Source organism: Mobula hypostoma, chromosome 5, assembly GCF_963921235.1.
Source record: "Mobula hypostoma chromosome 5, sMobHyp1.1, whole genome shotgun sequence".
NCBI lineage: Eukaryota > Metazoa > Chordata > Chondrichthyes > Myliobatiformes > Myliobatidae > Mobula > Mobula hypostoma.
In genome coordinates, this window is record NC_086101.1 from 33,576,317 (window position 1) to 33,588,288 (window position 11,972).

General features: G+C 43.6%; 1 protein-coding gene across 4 annotated transcripts in view; it reads left to right on the forward strand.

The window, feature by feature from the left end:
• ankrd10a (ankyrin repeat domain 10a) overlaps window positions 1-11,552 on the forward strand; it is a 53,234-nt gene extending 41,682 nt beyond the window's left edge. The window contains exon 6 of one of the 4 annotated variants that reach the window (XM_063048328.1): window positions 9,605-11,552. In XM_063048328.1, coding sequence (XP_062904398.1) covers window positions 9,605-10,101 — 497 coding nt within the window. In that variant the 3' untranslated portion in view covers window positions 10,102-11,552. Of the gene's footprint in view, window positions 1-636; window positions 2,467-9,604 lie in introns of those variants that run through there. The other 3 variants (XM_063048326.1, XM_063048330.1, XM_063048329.1) reach the window with 3 other exon arrangements.
• The last annotated feature ends 420 nt before the right edge of the window (window positions 11,553-11,972 follow it).

Sequence of the window (11,972 nt, forward strand, 5' to 3'; positions counted from 1 at the left end):
CTGACAGTAGGCAGCCTGAGGACTCAGCTTTCATCATTCAGAAGTTATCACAGCACCACTGAAATGACTGAGACGTATTTTAATTAAAATGTATTCAGCAAAGACATAATACACTATTGGTTTATATTTTTTTTAGTAATTCCTGCCATACATTGAGATTAATCACAGTATGAGCATCTGGACATGGACCCTTCACAGGGAGTGACTGGCAGTGGAGAAGGTTGTATAGGGGTGACTGTGAGGAGAGGAATGTACAGGGTGACTGCGGAGAAGGAATTATGGGTGGTCACAGTAAGGGGAAGGGAGGGAAATATGGGGATGACTGAGGAGGGGGAGGGGTGTATAGGGGCGACTGGAGAGAAGGGAATATGGTTGGTGACTGTGAGGGCAGAGGTATGTCACAGTGGGACTGTACCTTTAGGACGTATACTGCACTGGGAATGACAGTAAGGAGAGAGACACTCCAGTCAGAATGACTCAGACTGCAGCACAGACATACGAGTGGAGTCTTCTGATAGATGTGAATTGCGTCGGTGGTGTTACAGAACAAGTTACAGCACTCGCAAGAGTTCCACTTTACAGGCTGGTCTCCTCTTCGGAGCGTGTATGCTCATGGCAGATTCCTCCTTCTCACAGCTTTAGGAATTGATGGCTTCGGGAGCACAGCAGACTATACCGCCGATGACGACCTGCATGGCATTTGCCCAGAGTTCCAGCCTCGTGCCATTTCAGGTGGGGCTGGCGAACTCCCAGCTGAGATCAGAGAGGACCCCACAGCTCAGGAGGGTGTATCTTTTAGGGACCAAGATGTTGAAGTCTTCACAGTCTCTCCAATGCAGACCCCATGCCGCTGTCTAAATAAATATGCATATGACTTTTGACATGTAGCAGTTACAAAAACTGTGTTTCCTTCGCTGTGATTCATGATCTGGGCTGCTGCCTTCCAGTGAGTCATTATCACCACTGCTCAGTGTTTTCAAACAAAAGCTTTTACATCCTGGAGCAGCTAGGGGATGGAAAGTTGCCCAGTTATCAGCTCATAGGATGACTGAGTGCTCTGTAAATACAACTTCTACCTGCATGGTGTACATGTACAAAATATATTACAGTGGGAATCTATCCTATTTGCTTTTAGTCAGTTATGATGTGTTTGCTATGATGGGAGGTACTGAAAAATCCCTTTGAAGTAAGGGAGTGCTGGTGAAAGTTTGCCCCTCAAACATTAATTCTAAAAACAACTGACTGGGCTGTATCTCATTCCTTTATTGGGATCTTGCTGTGCAATCTTGTTCACTCTGTTTCTTGCATTAAAGTAGTGACCCCACTTGAAGAATAACTTCACTGGCAGTGAATTTCTCAGCGGTGTTCTGAGGTTACAAAGGGTGCTTATAGATAATTGACTCCTTTTCTTCTGATAACTCTGGTGCTTTGAGATGATGTGTCAAACATGTTTCCACAATTTTTTTTTAATAAATAGCATTGGTACTTCAGAGTCGTATTTTTGTCTTTGTTGCTTACTTTATTCTCATCCCTTCACTAAGGCACTGTGATTCCTGGCATGGTGGGTAGTTCTTCGGCAAAAGCTTCTGACCCTGACTAGCCAATGTCAGCCAGATGTTCAAATGATGCTTTCAGAGCTAAGACCTTGTTTGTTCTGTTGGCTTTTCCCTTGGGTAACAATCGTACCTTCCCCTTGACTCTGGACCAGGTTGGTCCATACAATGAAAAATGACCCGATACCAAACTCTCACAGCAGATTGTGAAGCCCTGCATATTTTACTGCTGCTGCAGAAGCTGATGTGTGATGTATGAGAGTTTAGTTTGTGCAGAAGTAGTGTCAGAACCATCTACTTACAGTGCCGGGTAGGTTATATTTGTGCACTTTACAAGTTTGCATTGTACAGTCTCCTCGTTCAGGTTAGATTCCAGTGTTCTGAAGTGGAATTTGCACATTTTGAATGAACGGTTTTGACAAAAAAAATCATAGATGCTGAAAGCCTGACAAGATCGAAGATGCTAAAATCACTGTGGGTTGGGTAGCCCCTTTGGACCTGCTCCCAGTCTTTCTCACCTTCTCCCCTCTTCCCACCATCTTTCATAAATGCCCTCCTCCCACCCAACATGTACCCCACCCCCTTTGCCTCATCCACCACTGTTGTGGCACAATTCTTCCCCAGACAAGTAACTATACCAAATCTAAAGGGGCAGAGCAGCTTTGTAGAGCTACACAATGATCATACTCATTAGTGACCATTGTGTGTACCTCTCAATTACAGTTTACAGAATCCTGTTTGAAAAGTGTAATTGAACTTGTGCTTTGCTGTAATTGCAGCAAGTTTAAACATTCCAATCCCACACCAGTTTAAAAAAAAGAAAATTATCAGTGTGGGAACTTCACACTGATTTAATACTCCACGTTTCAGACTGCGGGAAAGAAGAAGGAATGACAGTAATTCAGATGCACAGACTGTGGTCCTATTAGTTGCCTCCAAATCGGAGGGAGATTTATACATCCAGACAGAAGGGTTGGTGAACAATGGAGAATTTCATGTGCAAACTCGGGTACTAGCAATGTAAGCTATGGAGACGCAAACACGAGAAAATCTGCAGATGCTGGAAATTCAAGCAACACACAAAATGCTGGTGGAACACAGCAGGCCAGGCAGCATCTATAGGAAGATATACAGTCGACGTTTCGGGCCAAGACCCTTCATCAGGACTAACTGAAAGAAGAGATGGTAAGAGATTTGAAAGTGGGAGGGGGAGATCTGAAATGATAGGAGGAGACAGGAGGGGGAGGGATGAAGCTAAGAGCAGGAAAGTTGATTGGCAAAAGAGATACAGAGCTGGAGAAGGGGGAGGATCATGGGATGGGAGGCCTAGGGAGAAAGAAAGGGGGAGGGGAGCCCAGAGGAAGATGGAGAGCAGGCAGGGAGTGATTGTGAGAGGGACAGAGAGAGAAGAAGAAAAAAAGGGGGAGGAATAATAAATAAATAAGGGATGGGGTAAGAAGGGGAGGAGTGGCATTAACAGAAGTTAGAGAAATCAGTGTTCATGCCATCAGGTTGGAGGCTACCCAGACGTAATATAAGGTGTTGTTCCTCCAACCTGAGTGTGGCTTCATCTTGACAGTAGAGAAGGCCATGGATAGACATATCAGAATGGGAATGGGATGTGGAATTAAAATGTGTGGCCACTGGGAGATCCTGCTTTCTCTGGCGGACAGAGCGTAGGTGTTCAGCGAAATGGTCTCCCAGTCTGCGTCGGGTCTCACCAATATATAGAAGGCCACATCGGGAGCACCGGACGCAGTATATCACACCAGCCAACTCACAGGTGAAGTGTTGCCTCACCTGGAAGGACTGTCTGGGGCCCTAAATGGTGGTGAGGGAGGACGTGTAGGGGCAGGTGTAGCACTTGTTCCGCTTACAAGGATAAGTTCCAGGAGGGAGAGCGGTGGGAAGGGATGGGGGGGAAGAATGGACAAGGGAGTCGCGTAGGGAGCGATGCCTGCGGAAAGCGGAAAGGCGGGGGGGGAGATGTGCTTGGTGGTGGGATCCAGTTGGATGTGGCGGAAGTTACGGAGAATTATATGTTGGACCCAGAGGCTGGTGGGGTGGTAGGTGAGGACCAGGGGAACCCTATTCCTAGTGGGGTGGCAGGAGGATGGGATGAGAGCAGTTGTGCGTGAAATGGGAGAGATTCGTTTGAGAGCAGAGTTGATGGTGGGGGAAGGGAAGCCCCTTTCTGTAAAAAAAAAGGAAGACATCTCCTTCGTCCTGGAATGAAAAGCCTCATCCTGAGAGCAGATGCGGAGGAGACGGAGGAATTGCGAGAAGGGGATGGCATTTTTGCAAGAGACTGCCACATCTACTTTTTTTCTCTCTCTTTCCCTCTCACAATCACTCCCTGCCTGCTCTCCATCTTCCTCTGGGCTCCCCTCCCTCTTTCTTTCTCCGTAGGCCTCCCATCTCATGATCCTCCTCCTGTCTTCTATCATTTCGGATCTCCCCCTCCCACTTTCAAATCTCTTCCTATCTCTTCTTTCAGTTGGTACTGACGAAGGGTCTTGGCCCGAAATGTGGACTGTACTTCTTCCTAGAGATGCTGCCTGGCCTGCTGCGTTCCACCAGCATTTTGTGTGTGTTGCTTAAGCTATGAAGAGTTTGTTTTCCAATGATATTAAAAAGAGATTGAGGTGTGAGAATAGAGATGGTGAGAAGAGGCTCAGAGTTTGTGTCTAGGTGAATGTTTATCCAAAGTTAGGAATGCTCAATTCACTGCACTGTGATTGGTCCTAGGTTATTCGTATCACTTAAAATTGTGAAAGGAATTATAGAAAGAATGTGGTAATGGGGAAACAGCAAAAGAGTAATAGCCCTAAATTATTGCTACACTTGTACACCAGCTATGCTAAAGCAGGTTAAATAGGCAAGAAACTAGCTGCCAAGAGAGTTATTGAGTCAAACCCATGGCTGGGCATACAGGGTTCATTAGAGCACAAAGATAAAATCACTGAGGACGTTGTCAGTTTCGGAGTGAAAGCCCTGCAGGCAGCTGCTCAAAGTAGGCATCGATCTATCACTACGATCAGTTCATCAGACCTGCCCATCATCAAGGCACAGAAATCAAACCTTGTAACCAGAACTGCTTGTGAGGTGTTGCCCAGGGATTGAGTCCCAAACCTTGTTTGTCCAGAAACTTGGGTTTCCTCTGATTAAATCAGAGTGCGAAGCAGACTTATTATTACTAATTTAGCTGATGTGAAACTTGTTGTTTTGTGACAGCAATATAGTGCAAGACATAAAATTACTATAAATTTTAAATAAATAAATAGTGCAAAGAAAAGGAATAATGAGGCAGTGTTAATGGGTACTGTTCAGTAATCCAATAGTGAAGGGGAAAAAGCTGTTTTTGAATCATTGAGTGTGGGTCTTTAGGCTCCTGTATCTCCTCCCTAATGGTAGTAATGAGAAGAGGGTACATTGAGAATGGTTGGAGTCCTTAATGATTGATGCAACCTTTGTTGAAGCACTGCCTCTTGAAAATGTCTTCAATGGTGAGGAGGGTTGTGCCCGTGGTCGACTGGCCTAGTCTACAGCCCTCTGCAGCCTCTTTCAATCCTGTACGTTGGAGCCTCCATCCCAGGTGGTGATACAACGAGTTAGAATGTTCTGCAGTTAAAACTACAATCAGGACTACGTGTACACTCCAGTATTTTCACATCGTTCTGAATATCGGTGTTCTCAACGTGAACAGGAGAAAGTTCCTTAATATAAAATTTAAAATAGGCTTTGGTTATGATGTCACTTAATTACATGATGCGGATAATAAGACATAACAGGTATTAACGATGAACTGGACATGTTGGATATCTGTTGATACCAGATAAGGCTGGGTACATGGAATGGTTTCAGCCCCTGTTTTGGAACATCTTAGATGATTTCACTTGTGTTTTTGTCTGAAGTATCAAAAATTCATGTGATGGTGTTTCAGTTCTACAGTTTACTAGGATGTGACATAATGTTAATTTTTCCACTTTCAATATTGTTTATGCAAATATATAATGAATTTGGTTATTTGGGACACATTGGGACGAGTACAGTTTGGCCCAATTAAGTGGCTGTTCCAATTAACTGGTTTCTTGAAAATAATTAAAAAGGTCTAGAGAAGACAAACTACCATTTAACTGAGTAACAAATTATGTATTTAAATGAAATACAGAACAAATTAAAACATGACCAATACTACTACAGTATTATAACACTATTAGTTCCTAATAGTTATTGCTGAAGGAATTTATCAAGTGTACACTGCAGCGTTCCTTTGGTTGACTGTAAATGAACAAAATCAGTGTAGGCACCGAGTGCAGAAATGCCTTCCTATAATGCTTTCAATGATTGTGTCTTTGAAATCTTGGATTTTTATTGTAGCATTTAAGATGATTGTCGATACTTTCAAATTCTTCATTGTTCTTTGTTGAAGTAGTGAAATCGCAGTGAACAATACTCTTCTGAATTGTCTTTCTCTTTATTTCTGTACTGTGTACATTACTATGAAGAATTCGTATCGACAATCATCCTGAATTTTACAATTAAAATGAAGATTTGGAGGATGCAGTCATTGAAAGCATGATTTGAAAGCAATCCACTATCTGCACTAGGTGTCTGCGCTGATTTTGTTTATTTAGTCAATCAAAAGAACATGTCGACGTACATTGAATTCAACTGTTGATAACTATTAGGAATTAATAAACATTTTTAAAGTACTGTATTGGTAGTTTTCTAATTTGTTACTCAAACCGTAGTTTGTCTTTTTTTTATACATTTCTAACTATTTCCATGAAACTTCAGATTATTGGGAAAGCCGCTTAGTGGGGCCAAAATATACTTGTTCCTATGTGGCCCAATTAACCAGAATCCACTGTATATGTACAGAAATATAATTCACTTCTACTGAAAGTTGGATGAATAAGAATGGACATTCAGTTTTTTCCACAGAAGAAATTTCCTTGAGGATTTTCTGTCCCTCTCTTTATCCCTCATTGGTCTTTGCTCCTCTTCTACAGCAAGCTGAGGTTCATTAGACCTTCTCCCTGGACATCACAACCACTACTCCTGCTGGTCAGTGGGGTAAAGGAGTAAGTCAGAATATCACCCTTCCCAGAAGAGACCTGCTCCTGGTTACCCAAGCCCAGTGCTGAATGGTGGGTTGTGATTTAGGACTAGTCGTTAATAAAGCTTGGGATAGAATGTAGTCAGGCAGAAAAAACTTAGGAAGTATTCTTCATTAAATTTATTGGATTTTCTTCATAAGATCATAAGACATTCAGCCTTAAAAATTAGGCTATTTAACCCATTGAATCTACTTCAACATTCAATCATGGCTGACTTATTATCCCACTCAACCCCATTCTGCTGCCTCCTCCCTGAAACCTTTGACACCCTTATTAATCAAGAACCTATCAACCTCTGCTTTAAATATACCCAGTGACTTGGCCTCCTCAGCCACCCATGGCAATGAATGACAAAGATACACTGCCTCTAGCTAAAGAAATAAATTCCTCCTCATCTGTTCTAAAGGGACATCCCTCTATTCTGAGGCTGTGCCCTCTGGTCCTATATTCTCCCATTATTTGAAGCATAGTCTCCACATCCACTTTGTCTAAGCCTTTCAATATTGAACAAGCTTCAATAAAATACACCTCATTCTTCTAAACTCCAGAGTCATCAAACACTTTTCATACATTAACTCAGGCTAATTTTCACAAACCTCTCCAATGCCAGTTATTCTCTTGCTCCATATTAATTGTGTGAATTTTCTTTGATTTTTCTCTGTCAGTATTTTTTCATGCCCTCTTTGAACTTGTTGAATTTCCTTTCACCCCTCCACGCTGCATTTTCTCCATAGGCTCATTATTTTTTTTGGCCTTGTCTTTTCCTTTATGCACCTCATCATTCAGGCTATCTGAATTTGGCACAGCCACTCTTTTTACACGCTCTGGGCCTGTTGTCCGCATGGGATTTGGTGAGAAGTAATTTGTTGCTGCAAAAACAAGAATATTGAGATGGTAATGACCTCCTGTGAAATAGTGAAAAGAGATGAGAGAAGCAGAGGGTGTCAGTGGAGTAAGGGCATCACCAAATAGCAGAGATGACAGTAATTCGGTGTTGTTTGTATGCACATTAATGTCATACAAAATCAGTTTCTTTCAAGAGATCAGCATAACCCTATGATCTGTGGTTCCAAGAAAATATTTAGTTAGCTTGACCTACGTTCAGTAGCTAATTTGTTAGCTACCTGCTGTACCTAATAATGTGGTCTGCTGCTGTAGACCATCCACTTCAAGATTCAATGGGTTGTGCATTCAGGGTTGCTCTTCTACACACCACTCTTGTAACATGTGGTTATTTGAGTTACTGTTGCCTCCCTGTCAGTTTGAACTAGTCTAGCCATTCTCCCCGACCTCTCTCATAATAATCCCAGAAGATCAGCAGTTTCTCAGATACTTATACCATCTGATCTGGCACCAGCAATCATTCCATTGTCAAAAGTCACTTAGGTCACAGTCTGAACCTCTTGACCATGTCTGCAGGCTTTTGTGCATTGAGTTGCTGCCACATGATTGGCTGATTAGATATTTACATTAACGAATAAAGTGGCTATTGAGTGTATGTGCAACTAATTCAGCTTTTCAAATCACTTTGTACTTGTGTTGCCATTACACTCATTATGTTGCGATATTGAAGAACAAAATGTTCTAGTCCCTGACATTAGCTAATTGGATTATTTTCACTGTGAACTTAATCTTCTGTGTATCATCCTCTTGGCCCACTCCCCTGATCCAAACTGTTGCTAGGGGTGTCTGCTGGCACTCACAAGCTGGCAGGATGTGGAATTCTCTGTGACCAGGATTGGAGTTAAAGCTGCCTCTACCTATAACTGTTCTGTGGGGCTACGGTCAGGAGCTTAGTTAGAGCTAGTGCTGTGCTGCTGTGTCACATGGGAGCAGGCAGAAAGGAGGCAGTACTGTGGCTAAAACTCTTGCCCTCACGTTCTTCAAAGTGAGATCACCTCAGCCAACTTCTCCCTATCGGAGTCTGTCTGATCATCACCTTCAATTCTGCTCATTAACTAAACTCCACCTCCTTGCTCTTAAATGTGAACTCTCTCTCCTTCCCCCCACCCCTCCTGCCTCCTCCCTCCTCCCTATCAGCCAGAGACTCTGCCCTAGCTGGTGCCGGGAATATGACTACAGCCCTCCGGTAACATTCTCCACATCATCTTCCTCTTCTGTGGAACAAACGCTTCCTCCCTGCTCCTGCTACATGTCTCTTATGTCAGGCTGGATCAGCACCATGGCTTTTATTTTCAGGTTAGGTTGTTGAACAGTTTAGGATGCTGCTGGCACTTTGTTGAAGTGTGGAAAAGTGGGATGAGGAGCTGTTGGAATCGGGTTGTATTTGATTGCTAGGGATGGATAGATGGAAAATTGCTGGTGTTGTGGCAGTATGTCCCTGTAAACAACCACTGCCTCCACCCAAAATTCTGAATGCCCTGACTACACCCCAATACCCTGACCACATCCCACACAACACTCCAACCACACTCCGCACAACCCCTGATCACACACATCCAACGTCCCCCCACACCCTGACTACACCCCCAACACACTTCACCCAATACCCTTACCACAGCATGTCCCACCAAATACCGCCAAACACTTTAACCAGATCACACTCCAAACACACCCTATCCTACTCCCTATCCACTATTTCATCCCACCCAACAACTGTCCCCACACCCCAGACTATCTTAGCCACACCATCCATGTGCGTCTTTGAATGCATAAATGCATGCGAGTGTGTGTGAAGTTCGTAGGTCAGGTTGTTCCAGGTCCTGTTCCCAGAGGAGGAGAGGTCTAACTTGGAGCTGCCTGTTATGGGTAGTGGTGGCCCTGACTGAGACCAGCCACTGAGCCCAACCGCCTAAAGCTCGTGCATTACCAGCCCAGTCACATCCAGCTCAAGCTGCTCAGCCCGAGGGTAAAGACGTGTTAGAAATGGTCGTTAACAGTAACATCTGCAATGTTCCCACCTCCCAGGTCTATGTCTCAGCAACAGTGCAGAAGGCTGCAGCTTCCTGGACGAGCCATTCACCAACCTGGCCTCTGCGAATGGCTACCTCCACACTTTCAGCTTCCCTCCAGATCCAATCAGCAGAGGGAATGGCGCCTCACATGGAATGGCCTCTGAATTGAGCAGCGGGTTCTGTAATGGTCCTGTCTCACCTCCCAGCAGCAAAAGTGGAGCAGTGGGTTCGGAAAGCTGCCAGCCGCTGTCAGAAATGTGTGGAGCCCTTCACCAGAATGGCAGTCCTAGCAGTTGTGTGGGCGTCCAGCCAGCATGGCCCTGCGGTCCCACCAACGGGCTCCACGGTGATCACGACCCACTCCAGTTTGGGTACTACCACGGCTTTGGAGACACAGCTGAGAGTATCCCTGACCTCAACAGTTACATGGAGCACGCTAGCTCGGTGAAGGTGGAGCAGAGCTACAACAATGCAGTCTGCAGTGTCATCCACCTCTTCCACGGGTCATAGGAAGGTGGTGTTTGGCTCTTGCTACTGTTTGTGAAGCTCCCCACTCCCATCTTTTCTCTTACAGGAATAAGTATAAAGCTTGAAGTCACATTTTGACTTAAAATCATTATTGTCTTAATAACCTGGAACTCATCCTTACGAGGACAGGTGCTGGTTATAGTGTCCTCTGTTGATGGCCAAGTTGTCAATGTTTGGTATACAGTTAAAGGAGGCAGTCTTTAAAAACTTCACTAATGTCTCTTTTGTTCTAATTAAACGTCAGAGATGGAACCTGTAACTGGTGGTAGTCCTAAGTCTGTACATCCTTCCCACATGAATGAATCTTTGTCCTTCTATTCGGCGACTAAATTCTCAAATCTTGTTGATTTAAATTTTGTTAATCTGGTTATAGTGATTGTTATTGTTGAAAGACTTGTCATATGGATGTATCAATCAGTAAACTACAAATGTATGATTGTGCGTTAACTCACAAGGTCCAGTCCCACCAGGGATGATGGCGGAGACTGAACTCCATAGGTCTGAAGACTTGCAGACTGGGAAATGGCAGACTCCCAACCACACAAGATGTTTGTTGGGGAAGTAAACTCAGCTCTCCACCAGTCTGTGCGTCTAACTGAACCACACAAGTAAATATTCATCCATTACATACCATAAGACCTAGGGGCAGAAGTAGGCCATTCGGCCCATCGAGTCTGCTCTGCCATTCAATCATGGGCTGATCCACTTTATCCAGTCATCCCCACTCCCCTGCTTTCACCCCATACCCTTTGATGCCCTGACTAATCAAGAACCTATCTATCTCTGCCTTAAATACTCCCATTGACTTGGCCTTCACAGCCATTCGTATACATATGAACAGGTGAGAACATTGTCCTGACTTGCATCTCAGTCCCGATATTACCATTTTATATTTGAATGCTGATTGGTACAACCTAACAACCATAGGATGTTGATATGCGTGCTAAGGACTATGACTAGATGTTTAATGTGATGGAAATTGTATTCAGTTAGAGCAGAGATTCCCAACCCGGGGTCTACGGACCCCTCGGTTAGTGCTGGAATCCATGGCATGACAAAGGTAAGAACTCCTGAGTTAGAGCAACAATTGTAGGACAGCAAATTTACACCATTGCTCTTCAACACTCTCAGTTGGATTCTGAGTTTAACCAGCTCTGTGCAAATCTTAGTGTGATGAGTAATAGTTATCTTTTTAACTTTTGAAATGTGTGTTTCTATCCATTTATAAACTTCAGATTTAATTGTTGAACTTGCATCTAAAGCCACTGTCTTGCCCCCAACAATTTCAGCCTATAACCACGTTTCAAACCTTTATCCTTACACCACTTGGCTCATTGCATGTTTCACACTTCCCTGCTGCATTGGAAACGTTTATTTGCTTTTTTGTAAAATGTTTGGTTTACAAAGAATTGAATAAAGATTTTTCACAATATTGTTTAAAACGGATCTGCCACGTTGTGTTTTGTTCCAGCCATCTGCATATGATTTTTCAACCATTCCAGAATCAATCAGAATCAGGTTTAATATCATTGGCATACACTATATCATGGAATTTCTTAACTTTGCGGCAGTGGTACAATGCAATACATGATAAATACAGAAAAAAAATTATTGACATTTAAGTAATAACTGTCCATTGAGAGTGGGGGAGATTCAAACAAGAGAACATGAGTTGAGAGTTAAAGGGCAAAGTTTAGGAGTAACATGAGAGGGAACTTTACTCAGAGAGTGGTAGCTGTGTGGAACGAGCCTCCAGCAGAAGTGGTTGAGGCAGGTTCGATGTTGTTGTTTCAAGTTAAATTGGACAGCTATATGGACAGGAAAGGAATGGAGGGTTATGGGCTGAGTGCAGG